The sequence below is a fragment of the Scyliorhinus torazame genome, chromosome 6 (assembly GCF_047496885.1).
Source record: "Scyliorhinus torazame isolate Kashiwa2021f chromosome 6, sScyTor2.1, whole genome shotgun sequence".
NCBI classification, from domain to species: Eukaryota; Metazoa; Chordata; class Chondrichthyes; order Carcharhiniformes; family Scyliorhinidae; genus Scyliorhinus; species Scyliorhinus torazame.
Genome location: NC_092712.1, coordinates 114,409,410 through 114,426,785, shown reverse-complemented (window position 1 = coordinate 114,426,785; position 17,376 = coordinate 114,409,410). Strand labels below are relative to the sequence as shown.

At 41.7% G+C, this 17,376-nt stretch overlaps 1 protein-coding gene across 1 annotated transcript in view; it reads right to left on the bottom strand.

Annotated features, from left to right (window-relative positions):
* akap9 (A kinase (PRKA) anchor protein 9) overlaps nt 1-17,376 on the bottom strand; it is a 395,737-nt gene that overhangs the window by 126,218 nt on the left and 252,143 nt on the right. Inside the window, 3 exon segments of the mRNA XM_072508693.1 lie at nt 9,627-9,859; nt 10,708-10,743; nt 15,160-15,372. Coding sequence (XP_072364794.1) covers nt 9,627-9,859; nt 10,708-10,743; nt 15,160-15,372 — 482 coding nt within the window.

Genomic DNA, 17,376 nt, shown 5'->3' with positions numbered 1-17,376 from the left:
TCTCTCCCACAGGTGGTGATGGGGGGAGGAGGGGAGGTGGAGGAGATGGGGCGTTGGCCATTGGGGGCGGGGCTAAGGGAGAAGCGCGGGCTTGGTTCCCGCGCTATGATATTCATGGCGGGAATAGAGAAGCAGGAAGGAGGGGGCGTCGCACGGTGCGAGCCGAGGTCACGGGGGGAAGCCGAGGTCAGCCAGAGTTTGCTGACTTCTGGGAGCAACATGGGGGGAGTAATTACGCTAGCGGGGGATCTAGTGGGGGGTGTGGGAGGGGGGAATTACTGGGTTGCTGCTGCTGGGGAGAGGGGGGAGCTGGTATGGGAGAGGATGGGCGGGGGGCACCGCCTGGGGGAGATACAGCTGCGTGGGAACCGGGTGAGGAGCTGGAAAAAGGTGATGGCTAATCGACAAGGGGGGGGTAGGAAGCCCCCCAACTCGGCTGATCACGTGGAACGTGAGGGGGCTGAACGGGCCGATAAAGAGGGCACGGGTACTCGCACACCTTAAGAAACTTAAGGCAGATGTGGTTATGTTACAGGAAACGCACCTGAAACTGATAGACCAGGTTAGGCTACGCAAAGGATGGGTGGGGCAGGTGTTCCATTCGGGGCTAGATGCGAAAAACAGGGGGGTGGCTATATTAGTGGGGAAGCGGGTAATGTTCGAGGCAAAGACTATAGTGGCAGATAACTGGGGCAGATACGTGATGGTGAGTGGCAAACTACAGGGGGAGACGGTGGTTTTGGTAAACGTATATGCCCCGAACTGGGATGATGCCAATTTTATGAGGCGGATGCTAGGACGCATTCCGGACCTAGAGATGGGAAAGCTGATAATGGGGGGAGATTTTAATACTGTGTTGGAACCAGGGCTGGATAGGTCGAAGTCCAGGACTGGAAGGAGGCCGGCAGCAGCCAAGGGTCTTAAAGATTTTATGGAGCAGATGGGAGGTGTAGACCCGTGGAGATTTAGCAGACCTAGGAGTAAGGAGTTCTCGTTTTTCTCCTATGTCCATAAAGTCTACTTGCGAATAGACTTTTTTGTGCTGGGTAGGGCATTGATCCCGAAGGTGAGGGGAACGGAGTATACGGCTATAGCCATTTTGGATCACGCTCCACACTGGGTGGACTTGGAGATAGGGGAGGAAACAGGAGGGCGCCCACCCTGGAGAATGGACATGGGACTAATGGCAGATGAGGGGGTGTGTCTAAGGGTGAGGGGGTGCATTGAAAAGTACTTGGAACTCAATGATAATGGGGAGGTCCAGGTGGGAGTGGTCTGGGAGGCGTTGAAGGCGGTGGTTAGAGGGGAGCTGATATCAATAAGGGCACATAAAGGGAAGCAGGAGAGTAAGGAACGGGAGCGGTTGCTGCAAGAACTTTTGAGGGTGGACAGACAATATGCGGAAGCACCGGAGGAGGGACTGTACAGGGAAAGGCAAAGGCTACATGTAGAATTTGACTTGCTGACTACAGGCACTGCAGAGGCACAATGGAGGAAGGCACAGGGTGTACAGTACGAATATGGGGAGAAGGCGAGCAGGTTGCTGGCACACCAATTGAGGAAAAGGGGAGCAGCGAGGGAAATAGGGGGAGTGAGGGATGAGGAAGGAGAGATGGAGCGGGGAGCGGAGAGAGTGAATGGAGTGTTCAAGACATTTTATAAAAAATTATATGAAGCTCAACCCCCGGATGGGAGGGAGAGAATGATGGGCTTCTTGGATCGGCTGGAATTTCCCATGGTGGAAGAGCAGGAAAGGGTGGGACTGGGAGCACAGATCGAGGTAGAAGAAGTGGTGAAAGGAATTAGGAGCATGCAGGCGGGAAAGGCCCCGGGACCGGATGGATTCCCAGTCGAATTCTATAGAAAATATGTGGACTTGCTCGCCCCGGTACTGACGAGGACCTTTAATGAGGCAAAGGAAAGGGGACAACTGCCCCCGACTACGTCTGAAGCAACGATATCGCTTCTCTGAAAGAAGGAAAAGGACCCGCTACAATGCGGGTCCTATAGACCTATTTCCCTCCTAAATGTAGATGCCAAGGTCCTGGCCAAGGTAATGGCAATGAGAATAGAGGAATGTGTCCCGGGGGTGGTCCACGAGGACCAAACTGGGTTTGTGAAGGGGAGACAGCTGAACACGAATATACGGAGGTTGTTAGGGGTAATGATGATGGCCCCACCAGAGGGAGAAACGGAGATAGTAGTGGCGATGGTGCCGAGAAAGCATTTGATAGAGTGGAGTGGGATTATTTGTGGGAGGTGTTGAGGAGATTTGGTTTTGGAGAGGGGTATGTTAGATGGGTGCAGCTGTTTTATAGGGCCCCAGTGGCGAGCGTGGTCACGAATGGACGGGGATCTGCATATTTTCGGCTCCATAGAGGGACAAGGCAGGGATGCCCTCTGTCCCCATTATTGTTTGCACTGGCGATTGAGCCCCTGGCGATAGCGTTGAGGGGTTCCAAGAAGTGGAGGGGAGTACTTAGGGGAGGAGAAGAGCACCGGGTATCTTTGTATGCGGACGATTTGCTACTATACGTGGCGGACCCGGCGGAGGGGATGCCAGAAATAATGCAGATACTTGGGGAGTTTGGGGATTTTTCAGGGTATAAATTGAACATGGGGAAAAGTGAGTTGTTTGTGGTGCATCCAGGGGAGCAGAGTAGAGAAATAGAGGACCTACCATTGAGGAAGGTAACAAGGGACTTTCGTTACCTGGGGATCCAGATAGCTAAGAATTGGGGCACATTGCATAGGTTAAATTTAACGCGGTTGGTGGAACAGATGGAGGAGGATTTCAAGAGATGGGATATGGTATCCCTGTCAATGGCAGGGAGGGTGCAGGCGGTTAAGATGGTGGTCCTCCCGAGATTCCTCTTTGTGTTTCAGTGCCTCCCGGTGGTGATTACGAAGGCTTTTTTAAAAAGGATTGAAAAGAGCATCATGGGTTTTGTGTGGGCCGGGAAGACCCCGAGAGTGAGGAAGGGATTCTTACAGCGTAGCAGGGATAGGGGGGGGCTGGCACTACCGAGCCTGAGTATTATTGGGCCGCTAATATTTCAATGGTGAGTAAGTGGATGGGAGAGGAGGAGGGAGCGGCGTGGAAGAGATTAGAGAGGGCGTCCTGTAGGGGGACTAGCCTACAGGCTATGCTGACAGCCCCATTGCCGTTCTCACCGAGGAACTACACCACAAGCCCGGTGGTGGTGGCTACACTGAAGATTTGGGGACAGTGGAGACGGCATAGGGGAAAGACTGGAGCCTTGGGGGGGTCCCCGATAAGAAACAACCATAGGTTTGCCCCGGGGGGAATGGATGGGGGATATGGAATGCGGCAAAGAGCAGGAATAACGCAACTGAAAGATCTGTTTGTGGATGGGAAGTTCGCGAGTCTGGGAGCGCTGACCGAGAAATATGGGTTGCCCCAAGGGAATGCATTCAGGTATATGCAACTGAGGGCTTTTGCGAGGCAACAGGTGAGGGAATTCCCGCAGCTCCCGACACAAGAGGTGCAGGACAGAGTGATCTCAAAGACATGGGTGGGGGATGGTAAGGTGTCAGATATATATAGGGAAATGAGGGACGAAGGGGAGACTATGGTAGATGAACTAAAAGGGAAATGGGAAGAAGAGCTGGGGGCGGAGATCGAGGAGGGGCTGTTGGCAGATGCCCTAAGCAGGGTATAGTCGTCGCCCTCGTGTGCCAGGCTAAGCCTGATTCAGTTTAAGGTATTACACAGGGCACATATGACTGGAGCACGGCTCAGCAAATTTTTTGGGGTGGAGGATAGGTGTGCGAGGTGCTCGAGAAGCCCAGCGAATCATACCCATATGTTTTGGTCATGCCCGGCACTACAGGGGTTTTGGATGGGGGTGACAAAGGTGCTTTCAAAAGTAGTAGGAGTCCGGGTCGAACCAAGCTGGGGGTTGGCTATATTTGGGGTTGCACAAGAGCCGGGAGTGCAGGAGGCGAGAGAGGCCGATGTTTTGGCCTTTGCGTCCCTAGTAGCCCGGCGCAGGATATTGCTAATGTGGAAAGAAGCCAAGCCCCCGGGGGTGGAGACCTGGATAAATGACATGGCGGGGTTTATAAAGCTAGAGCGGATTAAGTTCGTCCTAAGGGGGTCGGCTCAAGGGTTTACCAGGCGGTGGCAACCGTTCGTCGAATACCTCGCAGAAAGATAGACGGAATGGGAAAAAGAAGGCAGCAGCAGCAGCCCAGGATTGGGGGGGGGGGGGGGGGGGGGGGGGGGAGGAACCAGAAGGACTCTCAGGGTTGTTAATATATACTGTATAGTATGTATAGGTCGTTGCTACAGATAATTATATATTGGACTGTTAAATTATATTTTTGGAGAGTGTTACTTGTGACAAGGCAGTTGCCAATTAGGGCTAGTTTTCATTTTTGTTATTTATTATTTATTCATTTTTTGTTTATAAAATAGGTCATTGTTATTTGTGTTGTTATAATATTGTGTAAAGGATGCACAATGTACTGTGTTGGTTGACCAAAAATTTTCAATAAAATATTTAATTAAAAAAAAAGCAAAATACTGTGGATGCTGGAAATCTGAAACCAGAAAATGCTGGATAAACTGTCTGTGGAGAGAGACCCGAGCATCTGTGGAGAGAGAAATGCAGTTCACACTGAGTTTATCCAGTATTTTCTGATTTTATTCTAAATATATAGCATTTAATAATAATAATAATAATAATAATAATCACTTATTGTCACAAGTAGGCTTCAATGAAGTTACTGTAAAAAGCCCCTAGTCGCCACATTCTGCCACCTGTTCGCCTGTTTATTGCTATAAATTGAAAGTTCCTCCACACTGAATCAAGGTTACAAATAATAAATCTGTGACAAAGGCACCGCAAACAAAATACCATAAATAAATTGTGGTGAATTTCCTCTTCACCAATCAATTCTGGGAAGCAGGTCAGGCTGACTTGGATCTGATATTTTCATGACAAAGTACATGCAGCTTGTGGCACTGTGGAATCGAGAATAGTTCATGGACTAAAAACAAAGAATAATTTCTGTGACGTTCAACTGGTTTGAAAGAAGTCAAGATGCCCTATTTTAATGTAGTCTTCCTCATTCTTTGAATGAGATTAGTGCTCCATTTACAAATGAATAGGACATATCGGAATGATAAGATGGTTAAAGATAACTTTTGTGTAAAATTCACGATCAGGTGATCTGCAACCAACAATACACATGATCATATTCTGAGTTTTTTCAGTCTTTTGATGGGAGACAGAGTAAAGTACGATGTAGATTAAGCCAATCCAATAACAAACTCAGGTGGTAGTAAAACGCTCAGTTCATTTCTGTTCGAACAATTAACCAGAGGACTGACGAGGAACATAGCAAAAGTAACTTTTTACTTCATTCAGCTCCCATAGACAAATATATCCGAAGATGATTCAAGGCCAGGCTCTGCTATGAAACATTAGCATGGCCTGTGCATGATCATATGCAGATGCATATCCCACCACCCTCAGTGCAAAGAGGGCTCAGCTTTCCAGGCATACTGAGAGACTGGCCCATTGCACTGTATGTACTGTGGATATAGAGTTTGGGCCCATCTTGGAACCAAGAGTCCACTCAGTTGAGACCATATGGTGGTCAGTGTGTAACAATCACCTTATGTTGAAAATCATCAAGTGATACAGGACTTAATTGAGCATAAATGCAAAGCTTTCAGGGACTGGAAACGTCACCATATTTCAAGAGAAAAGTAGCAGTCCTACGAATTCTATATGGCAACAGAACAGCATAAAATCTGGGACTTAAAGAACAAGTGTTGGGTAGAAAAAGCATGAGAGATCCAACAACACATATACACCAATGATATGCGGTTTCTCCAGCACTAACAAAGCTATGAGAGGAGGTCACCAAGAACAGGGAGGCAGTCAGTGAAGAGAACTCTTCAACCAAGACTCTGTCTTAGGCTTGAATGCCCTCAATGCAATCCTCTAATACTCCATATGGCTCAGTCTCCGTGTTATCCTGGTTTACAGTAAGCTGGAAAAGCTATTTGAAAGCTGAAAAGAACAAAGTCTCCAGCAGGTGGAATCCCTGCTGAAGTATGACAGGGATACACTCCCAGCATGGCAGCACAACCTCATCTTTTCCCTCGCTTGGGAAAAGGGTTATCTAAAGGGTGCTGTGACTATGATCAAATTCAAGAATGGAGGCAAATCTGATTGCAGTACAGGGTGTCCTCACTTAAAAGTGGTGATTGCGTTCCTGAAAATTGGCACTTCATTAAAAAAAAATGTTTTAAGTACCCAATTCATTTGTTTTCTAATTAAGTGGCAATTTTGCGTGGCCAATCCACCTACCCTGCACATCTTTGGGTTGTGGTGGTGAGATCCACGCAGACAAGGGGAGAATGTGCAAACTCCACACGGACAGTGACCCGGGCTGGGATTGAACCAGGGGCCTTGGCGCCATGAAGCAGCAGTGTTAACCACTGAACCACCATGCCAACCTCAATCACCACTTTAAGTGAAACCCTTTTAAGTGAAGCGTGGTTTCCCATAGGAATCAATGGTAAAGCCAGAGTTAGGTTCCCGAGGACAATTAACATTGAATTTACAACAGGTTCCTCAAATAGAGGTGCTGTATAATACAGTGCAGTTGTATGGCAATAATTCTTTGAAAAACAAAATTCCACAGCAGTTCCTCAGTTATGTATTGCACCAAAGAATTAAAAAAAATATATAAATTTAGAGTTCTCAATTCATTTTTCCAATTAAGATGCAATTTAACATGGCCAATCCACCTACCCTGCACATCTTTTGGGTTGTGCGGGCGAAACTCACGCAGACACGGGGAGTGTGTGCAAACTCCACACAGACAGTGACCCAGAGCTGGGATCGAGCCTGGGACCTCATTGCCGTGAGCCGCAATGCTAACCACTGCACGTGCTGCGCCCCCAAAGACATTTTTTAAGAATAGAGTTCACAGTACAATACCTGCACTGTAAGATTCAGTACAGTGGATAATTCTTTCAAATAACAAAATTCATACAGTTCCTCAACCAGTAAATGGTAGTTAAAACATTGATGAAACATGAAGTTTAATTGAGCATGGGCGCTGTGTGGGCACCTGAAAATGCAGTACAAAAAATTAAGTTCCTCAAATGTACAGAAAAGACAAAATTTGCACTGATCACAAGGCAGATTTGGGATGTGATGTCATCACAATGCGCGCACATTTCAAAACGGGAAATCTTTAAAACAAAACCACTTTAAAAAGGGACATTTAGAACAAGAATTTACTGCAAATACAGAGGAGGCTCCCTACTGTCTGCCACGGGAAGATTATTGTAAGGAACCTCTTCAGTCAGCTCCTCCTGGTCATTGCAGAGCTCCAGAGTGGTTTTCATTCAAAGAGGCGCACCACCAACATAAACTTCATTGGACAGCAAATCCAAGAAAATCTCAAGGAACAGCACCAACCGCTGTACAAGGCTTTTTTCAACCTCACAACAGCCTTCGACTCTATCAACCATGAAGGCTTAAGGAGTATCCTCCGCAAATATGACTGCCCCTCAGAAATTTGCCACCATCCTCCCCTTATTCCATGATGATGATATGCAAGCTGTGATCCCCATCAGCAGCACTGCCATAGACCCGAGATGAAGGCTGGGGTTAAAGAAGGCTGTGTCATTACGACAGCCCTCTTTTTCCACCTTCCTTGCTGTAATATTACAGCTCATCCCAAGCAAATTACCCACAGGCATGAGGATAATTTACAGGACAGACAATTAAAACAATTCAACATATGCAATCTTCAAACTAAAACCGAAACTCATTCCACCGCCAGTGATTGAGCTCCAGTCTTCAGATGATGACGAATGCGTGCTTATTCAGAAACTGAGCTTTTGGCTAAACACCTGGAAAACTAAGGCCCACAGAAAGAAACTTAAACCAGTGACAGAGAGTCTAGGTGGAAATAATATCCTAAAAACAAGAAAAAGGCATAAAAGCAGAATACAAAGCACTGCTGCCATGGAAAGCCAGACCACTACCATTGTAGCTGTACAGCCCAATGTAAAGAGAAGCTTATCTAGAGTGTAGCATCAGTCCTGCAGTTCTTTCTTGCACAGTGCTGATGTGCAGTCAAAGGAAAGTATCCATAGCTCCATGCGGAATGGAATCTACTGCTCTCTCAGGGTGGCAGCATGCCTACTCCCCTCCAGATGCAGTGCATCTTAAGTGTCCTTGGTGGAAGCTCAGCAGCCATCCATTGCTCAAGCTGTGCCCACTGATAAGGCATTCAGGGGAGCATGGTAATAAGACAAATGACCACACAAGACCGGCGCTAAGGGTTTGTGCAAATATAAATTGTTATTATTTTGTTAATTATGTATTATGACATTTATTTTGTTCCAGATTTGGTGTTGATGTTTATATTTATTGTGAAGTGAAAGGTAAGATGGATCAGGATGGACTTAAAAAGTGCAATTGGATGATTCTAAGAGGTAATGTGAATTGTAAGATTATTAATGTGTTGGGATGGTCCAAGTGAAATGTGAAATGAGGCCACTGCTGCCATTTGTCTTGCTCCTTCTCCTGATGCATATTGATGATGTGGAAGCCTTTCCAATTTGCAAGATGGGAACAAAGAGCATGAAATGCAATATTCCGCTGCCTCTGCACCTTGAGGAAGCTTACAATGCAGCAAAGTTGGTTGGAGAGAATGGAAAGAGAGAAACCTGGATCTGTCTGGTATTCTCCAATTATAATGCCACAGATTATGTACAAGTTTGTAAGAAATAGTAAGCTGCAATGTATGGGATTATGTTCAAAGGAAATCTGAGTGTTGAATAGGCGAGGGTTAGTATGCAGTTCTGCCCAGTCTACCATGGCTAATCTCAGCCACATTGGTCTAAAGTATACCTTACCTGAATTTAAAACCCAAGCTCATGACTCACCTTTTTCCCCTCAAACATAGAATCAAACTCAATCATGTTACAGTCATTTTTAGAAGTTCTCTTACAGTTAAATTGTTGACTAATTTAGGCACAATACTCATTGCGAAATACAAAATGGTGGTTTCTCGTAGTTTTTAAGAATATATCCATGCAAAGAATCTTCGTGAATATACTGAAGAAATTTGCTGTTCTTGGGAGATGAACAGTCTTGAAGTACTGGTAACTACAAACACCAAGACCATAAACAAGCTTAAGCACTGGTCAAAGCAGGTGGCACATTCTGGCCCAAAACCAGTGTTCAATTGATACCTTTTTACCCCTACCCACTAGTTTTTGCCTCTTATATGATTCCACAGGCCTCAGCATCTTTCTGAGTACAATGCCTAAGTGGCTATTTTTATGCTTCGGTATAGACAGCAAGTGTCTGCAGAATATTCACCCTCAGGGACATCACAACTGACCTCAATCTGGACCTTAACAATATTCACACTTTTCAACAGAGTAACTGGATACTGAGGAGTGATACCTTTAGCCAATTTTCCCCTATAAAATCAAGGCCAAAATACTTTCAGATGCATGTTTCGTGTAAGAGAATACTCTAGCCAAGCAAATGTATCTCATATGAAGCTCACTGTAAAAGCTATGAAATTCTCTGCACAAAAATCAACAGTGTACGTACATCCAAAAATTTTCTGTTTTTCTCCAGTTGTTTTTCGAGGGCCACAATCTGCTGCTGCAAGTCCAGAATCTCAGCATTCTTTTCCTGTTCCATCTCTATCACCGTACTCACTTGCTCCTCTAATTCATTTTCTAGCATTTTCACCTGTTTTGAGAGATCATTTTGTTCTTTCTCTGCCTGTCGCTGCACTTCCTGTTTTTCCTTCATGAGCTTTTCCGTCTCCTCCAGTAGTTCTGTACATAAAATAAAAAACCTATCAATTGTCGTGTTCATTAAAAAAAACGTTATCCAATCCCAAGATGCTTTGTTGTGTAAGGCGTCTCCAAAAGACTTCCCAAAGCTTCCCCATCACCTACCTCTGTATCAAAAATGAAGAACCACAACCATGAGAAGCACTTTATATAATCAAGTTGTTAGAAGAGTGCAGAAAATTTGTAAAGACAGAATTCATGTTAGTATGCTCCACAGCTAGTACGAACCTAATGGCAACCATCATCTTTTTAAAAAAATCTTACTGGGGATTAACCAAATTATCTTCAATATGTTTTTGTCCGTAACATTTTTGGGACCCTAAAAACAAAGACTGGTACTGAGCATTATTTTCTCCCCACTTTCTAAATTGAAATGTTTCAGGTGTTATGCTTCATTATATTACTGAATTATAAATTTAACAGAAAAATCCCTTCACATTCAAGTGCTAGAAAACTTGTTTTTCCAACATGAAATTAATGGGGAGAGCACCAAATGGATTCTATTTTTAAATAGTTATATTTAATCTCAGAAATGTTAGACAATATGGTTCGTCTTTGCTAAATGTCCTGATTGCTTTTTTTTTTTAAAAAGATGATTTACTTTTCTCTTGCGTCAATTAAATAACAGGGTATCATGCTTATTTTAACTTTTTTAAGATATATTTCAGCAAATCTAAAATTATGATATATTAATTGATTTGAAAGTTAGGTTAAGAATTAGAGAGCCAAAAAAGCAAACAGTCAGCCCAAAATAATTGAAATCAGTACAACTCAATTTTCCAAATGTACAGTATCTGATTGCAGTTTGGCCATGCAATATACAAACACACCTGCTTCTGGTGCTGCATCTGCAGCTTCAACTAGGCCTAGGAGAACAAAAAAGCACAGTAATTCAGATGCCATCTATAAAGCTTTCAACTTAGAAAATGGTGAGTTTACAGAAGAAAGTATAGCGAAGAGTTTTGTAAAATGATTAGTATACAGTTATATTATACATGCAATGTAAAAATATGGCTATTAAAAATGAACTTGATACATATTTAATAGAAACAGTGTATATTGCCTCAAATTAATACTTTCTTGAATGAAGAGACTGTTTTCTTTAACAGTAAATACATTCATACAGAGAAAAGGCCTCTATACCAACAAGTATAATAAATCCATAATGTAAATTCCACAAACCATATTTCAAACTATGTAGTTGTTCATACAAGATTTTGCTCCCCCAATACATATGAATTATATTGTTCTTCAATATTAATTTCTCAAGTTTTACTTCTAACTGAAACTGTAAGGCCTAGATTTGATGGTGCCCAATATCAGTGACACACACAGTATTGCAAACCTGGAAGTTACAGTTGGTCAACCAGCAGTATACCCGGGCATTCATATCTTTTAAAGGCAAGGAGAGGACCGATTTGAATTTGGGCTAAGTGCCCACTAATTACAAATTATTAAAATTCAAAAATTTTGGATCCGGTATTTCCAGGTTTAAGGGGCGTCCTCTCATTTGGGGAATACTTACGAAGGAAGCCAACAGCTGAAAGGATCTTTTAAATTAAAATGGATTGATTTTTAAAGAACATGAATCTGATTTTTGTTTAAGATTTGTGATTCCGTTCCATTGTTTTAATATTAAACAAGATTTATTCCACTTTTTCCTCTTTTAAACAAATCAGATAAATCTTGTTAAAAGGTGAACCTTTTAAAACTTGATAAATCTGGTTCAAAGTGAAATCTTAAGCATGATTTGCAAGACCGTTTAAATGTTCAAGCTCATGTCAAGTTTTAAAATAAATCATCTGATCTCAATATGTTTGAAAATAATTCTGATCAAAATATTTTTATATTTTAAAAATATTTTTAAATTTTATAAAATGAATCATGCCAAATAAATCCAATTTTAACTGGCGAAACCAATTTTCATGGTGCAGTGACTGGAAGTTACATTCACAACTACTTGCAATTTTTGCCCATGCTACACAGCACTGCTGGGTCTTGCTGCAGTAAATGTCAGGAGAAAATCCTCAACTATAGCAACCAAAATGAGGACCATGGCATTTAAGTGTATTGATTGATTCAATGGCAGCAGTGAGCACCATCACTATACTGCTGACAAAGAAATCCAGCTCAAAGGCTTCATGGCTTTCATGGAAACTTAAATACAGGAGATTAATTTTCATATTCAAAGCTGAAACAAATACATGCAAATTAACATTATACCCTTTTATGCTTGGTTCTCTTTTATCTCACAAGATCAGAAGATCAATACAGATGAGGAAGGCTGTAGGGCCTATTTTAGTTCATCTGTCAAGAGGAAACTATAAAGTTCCCAATTATGTATTCATAGCATCCAACATTTTTTAAATTAAAGCTACTCTATAAATGCAAGTGCTTATCCTCATTTTGTCATTTTTTTTCAAGGCTTATGGCCTCAAGTTTCTCCAATCTTCCCTCAAAATTCAACTCCGAACAGTTCAAAGGTGGTTCACTGGGCTGATTCCTTGAATGAAAGGGTTGCCTTATGAGGAAACGTTGAGCAGATTGGGCCTACACTTATTGTTCAGAAGAAGAAGAATAAAAACTTGCTTATGACATGTGCATATTATATATATATATATTTATGAATAATATAACACCAATAAATCTTATCAGGAAAGTAATGTTGAGAGAACTGTTAGGTAGAATGTCCTTTTGTTAACAATCATGTTGGATCATAAAACAATACAAAAGATTACAATTTGTATAAAATGGGGTAGAAATACAAGAAAATCATGTCAAAACTGTATGGTAGTTATGCGAATACAAAATTGGTTGAATTAAAGGTAGCAGAGAGTAATGCTCAATGGATATTCTTTGGGCTGGAGGAAGGTTTGTTGTTGTGTTCTCCAGGGTCGGTATAGGTGTATGTCAATAATATCTTGACACATACAAGGTCCTGAGGGGGCTTGACAGGGTTAATGTGGGGACAATGTAACCTCCGTGAGTAGATTTAGAACAAGAATAGAAAGCACACAGGTTCACCTTTTTAAGAGGAGGAATTTCTTCTCAGAAGGTCATTAGTCTTTGGAATTTGATTTGCTTCCCAGAGAGCAGTGGAAGCTGGGTAATTGAATACATTCAAAGCTGAATTAGAAAAAACATTGATCTAATACTAATGGCTGGGGGGGGGGGGGGGGGTGCATGGTGCAACCAGACCAAAGTACCATGCAGTTTTGACATGATTTTCTTGTATTTCTACTCCATTTTATACAAATTGTAATCTTTTGTATTGTTTTATGATCCAACATGATTGTTAACAAAAAGACATTCTACCTAACAGTTCTCTCAACATCACTCTCCTGATAAGATGTATTAGTGTTAAATTATTCACATATATATATATATATATATAAAATATGCACATGTCATAAGCAAATTTTTATTGTAGAAAGTATGATTAATATTCACAACTTTCTGCAAGACCTTAAGATCTTCTTTGCAACTGGATCTTTGGTAGTCTTGTACTTTATATTGATTTGGGGAATTGCAAGCTCAACAAATGTGCTGAGAGAAACTCATTCCAACAAGTATCTGGTCATGTGAAGACTTCAGTTTGGCCTCTCCCGGTCTTGTGGGAATCTCAGTTCCCCAAAAGCTGTTTTGGGAACCAACCAAATTGGAGTCTTCAGATGGAACAATAATAAGCAATCATGCCAGACCATCTTTATTGAAATGATTTCAATGTCTGGTTAAAAAGTCAAAACTTTTCACTGAACGATGTTGCAGTACTATTACAATATGATGCTGAGAACTGGACTCAAACAGTCAAAACCTTGCAACTCCAGATTCAACAGACTTATCCCAAATGTTAATGAGTTTCTTATATCACAGGGCAGATCTTCAAGCACGTTCAGTCAGGGTGAGCCAGGTACCTCACATATTATGCTTCAAGGATTGTCACAGAGAAGCAGCAAAGGATAAAAACTCATTACAAATAACATACACCCAAATGAACTTCTGCTTTCTGGAGAAAAAGATGGAGGAGAAATATGAAGGAAATAAATCAGAGCACATAACAGGTTTGTAGAATATGGGAAACCACAAGCCTCCAGGCTCGGCTGGGAGAAAGGAAATAGCTGGGATCTACAAGGGGTAATTTTAAAAACACAAAAGCAAAAGATACTGTGAGAAAAGTTACGAGTTTATGGAATAAAAGGGACAGGAGCAATGCGAATACAAAATTGGTTGAATTATAGGTAGCAGAGAGTAATGCTCAATGGATATCCTTTGGGCTGGAAGGTTTGTTGTTGTGTTCTCCAGTGTCGGTATAGGGACCCTTGTTTTTCCTGATATGTATTAATAATCTCGATCTTGGTATACAGGGGACAGTTTCAAAGTTTGCAGATAATACGAAACTTGGAAGTACAGTAAACTGTAAGTAGTGTAAAACTTCAAAAGGATATACATAAGTTGGTGGAATGGACAGATAGGTGGCAGCTGAGGTTCAATGAGGAGGTGCTGCATTTTGGCAGGAAGAACAGGAAGAGACAATATAAATTAAGGGGGTGCAGGAGCAGATATCCACTAGAGGAAGGATGTGAATGCATTGGAAAGAGTGCAAAAAGGTTTACAAGAATGGTTCCAGATATACTTCAGTTATGAAGATTGATTGGAGGGGTTGGAACTGTTCACCTTGGAGATAAGGAGGCGAAGACGAGATTTGATAAAATGTTCAAAATCATGAAGGCGCTGAACAGAGTAGATGGGAAGGAACTGTTCCCACTCGTAAAAGGACCAAAAACAAGAGGGCACAAATTTAAAGTGCAAAAGAAGCAAATGTGATGTGATAAAAAGCTTTTTCACACAAAGTGGTTTGTGTCTGGAATGCACTGCCTGGAAGTGGTGGAGGCAGATTCAATCAAGACATTGAGAGTATTAGATTATTATTTGAATAGAAGCAATGTGCAGGGTATGAGAAAAAGGCAGGGTCATGGCGCTAAGTCATAATGCTCATTTGGAGAGCTGGTGCAGGCACGATGGGCCGAATGGCCTCCTCCCGCACCGTAACAATCCTGTGATAAGGCAAATGCACTGAAGATCAAAATATTGGAACAGATATGACTTGTGCAATTATCTCCCACTGACAACTTGAACTTATTCGGCAGTTTCAAAAAGTGTAACCACAAAACTGGAAATAATTGCTTCCTAACTTTCAACGTGTGACAATCTGAATCCAGTGTTTCTGCCCCAGAATTAAATATTTGCAAGCATCCAAGTCACTTAAATTAGACAATACGTACGGAGCTCCACAGTTCCTGCATTTTCTTTCATTGCAACCTGTTGTCTGGTGACTAATTCCCTCTCTTGTTGAAGGTGTTGTCGCTCTTCTTCTAACTCATGCAGACGACTGCTTGTATGCTGTAGTTCCTGCGCAATTTGATGTTGGACCTCAGTTTTCTCCCGAATTTGCCTTTCCAAGCTAGCTTTCTCTTCTGTGTAACCTTCAATGATACCTGAATAAGGAATTTTAAAAAGCAGAATGAAGTATTCACACATATAAGGGATAACAAGAGTGACAAACTCGCCCCCCCCCCCCCTCCCCCCAGATGCCTTAAACACATCAAAATAACACATTAATTCTGTGGAAATTGAATTAAGCAATAGATTGGATACTTTCATTCTTGGAATACAATTTTAAATCCTGAGATGACACAGATGGGATAAAAGTTTCCTCTGTCCGCTTGCAGCCAACAATTCTACATGAAATAAAATTGCACAAAGCATTTTTAAGTTAAATATGATGTGTGCTAATTTAGAAGTCAGCTCCATGAATGACAAAATTAATGTCAAAAATTGAGCATGAGGCAACATCTGTTTTCAAGTTTGGTGAGGATCTAGACATTCATTCCTAATTTTTCTGAAGTGATGCTAATTACTACTTAGGTATGCAAATTGACATTTCTTTCTAAGCATAGTTATTTCTAGAAATGGAGATGAGGAGGAATTTCTTCTGAGGGTCGTTAATCTACGAAATTCTCTATCCGAGAGCCGTGAAGGCTGGGTCACTGAATATATTCAAGGCTGAGTAAGAGAGATTCCCGATCTTCAAGGGAGTAAAAAAGTTATTGGGAGTGAGGGGAAATCATTAAGGTCACAATCAAATCAGTCATGATCTTATTGAATAGCAGAGGGGCCAAATAACCTGCTCCTGATTCGTCCGTTTGTAAATTAATACTTTGCTTCTGTCTTTACCAAGGAAGATGATGCTACCCAGGTCACAGTGAAAGAGGAGGTAATTAATACACTAGAGGATTTAAAATTGATAAGGAGATTATATTGGATATGCTGCCTGTACTTAAAGTTGATAAGCTACCAGGACCGGATGATATTCCTGATCCACAAGGGAGTTTAAGGTTATTGGAGTGGGGGGGAAGGCATTAAGGTTACAATCCAATCAGTCATGATCTTATTAAATAGCAGAGCAAGCTCAAGGGGCCAAATGGCCAACCACCTGCTCCTGATTCTTATGTTCTTAAATAAATTGGAAATGTGAATTCAGTTGTTCCCATCCACTCAATGAAATAAGTGAACATTTGATGCATGATTCATTATAGCTTTAAGCACATAACTTTAGAAAAAAATCAGCATATGCCTTCCAATAAAATGAAAACAGCTGGTTTGTAAGTTTTTTTTTTACTTCACACTTGATATGCAAGTTTCCCTGCCAAGGCCAACATTTATTGCATATCCCTAAATATCCTTGAGAAGGTGGTGGTGAGCTGCCTTCTTAAACTGCTGCAGTCCATACGGTGTAGATACACTTACAATCCTTTCTTTCTGTAGTAGTTTTATGCCACTGTGTGACTTGCCAGGCCATTTCAGAGGGCAGCTGAGAGTCAAGCTTATTACTGGATTGCTCAGATCATTTTGTACTTCAATAACCTTATTTAGTATGCTGATAATTGCAAGTTATGAAATTACAATAGAAGAGCATTAGTAAGTCTGCACAAAATTTATAATTTAGAAAACATAATAGCTTCTATTTATATAATTAAGCATTATCCTGAGACACCATATGCAAATTCTCTCCCTAGTGATTTTAAATATCCCGGTTACATTGTAATGCTAGCATCTTCATTTTGGTTTTACAAAAGTAGTCCTAATATAATAAGTAAAATACTATGAATGCGGTAAATCTGAAATAGAAAGAAAGTGCCGGAAATACTCAGTAGGTCTGGCAGCATCTGCGGAGAGAGACTTTGACTCAAAGTATCTCCACAGGTGCTGCTAGGCCCAAGCACTTCCAGCTTTTGTCGAAAATAATAAGCATCTTATTTCGACAAGCCAATCTACTAAGAATTCTAGCCAAAAATACAGAATTTTCAAAAAAATGTTAATTATTAATTTGCATTTACTTTTAATAAATCAATGCAACTGCAGTGACACTTGGACTAACACATTTAAAGTATCCTAGCAGCTGAGTTCCAGGAAAATTGTTCAAAAGTAGAATGAAAACA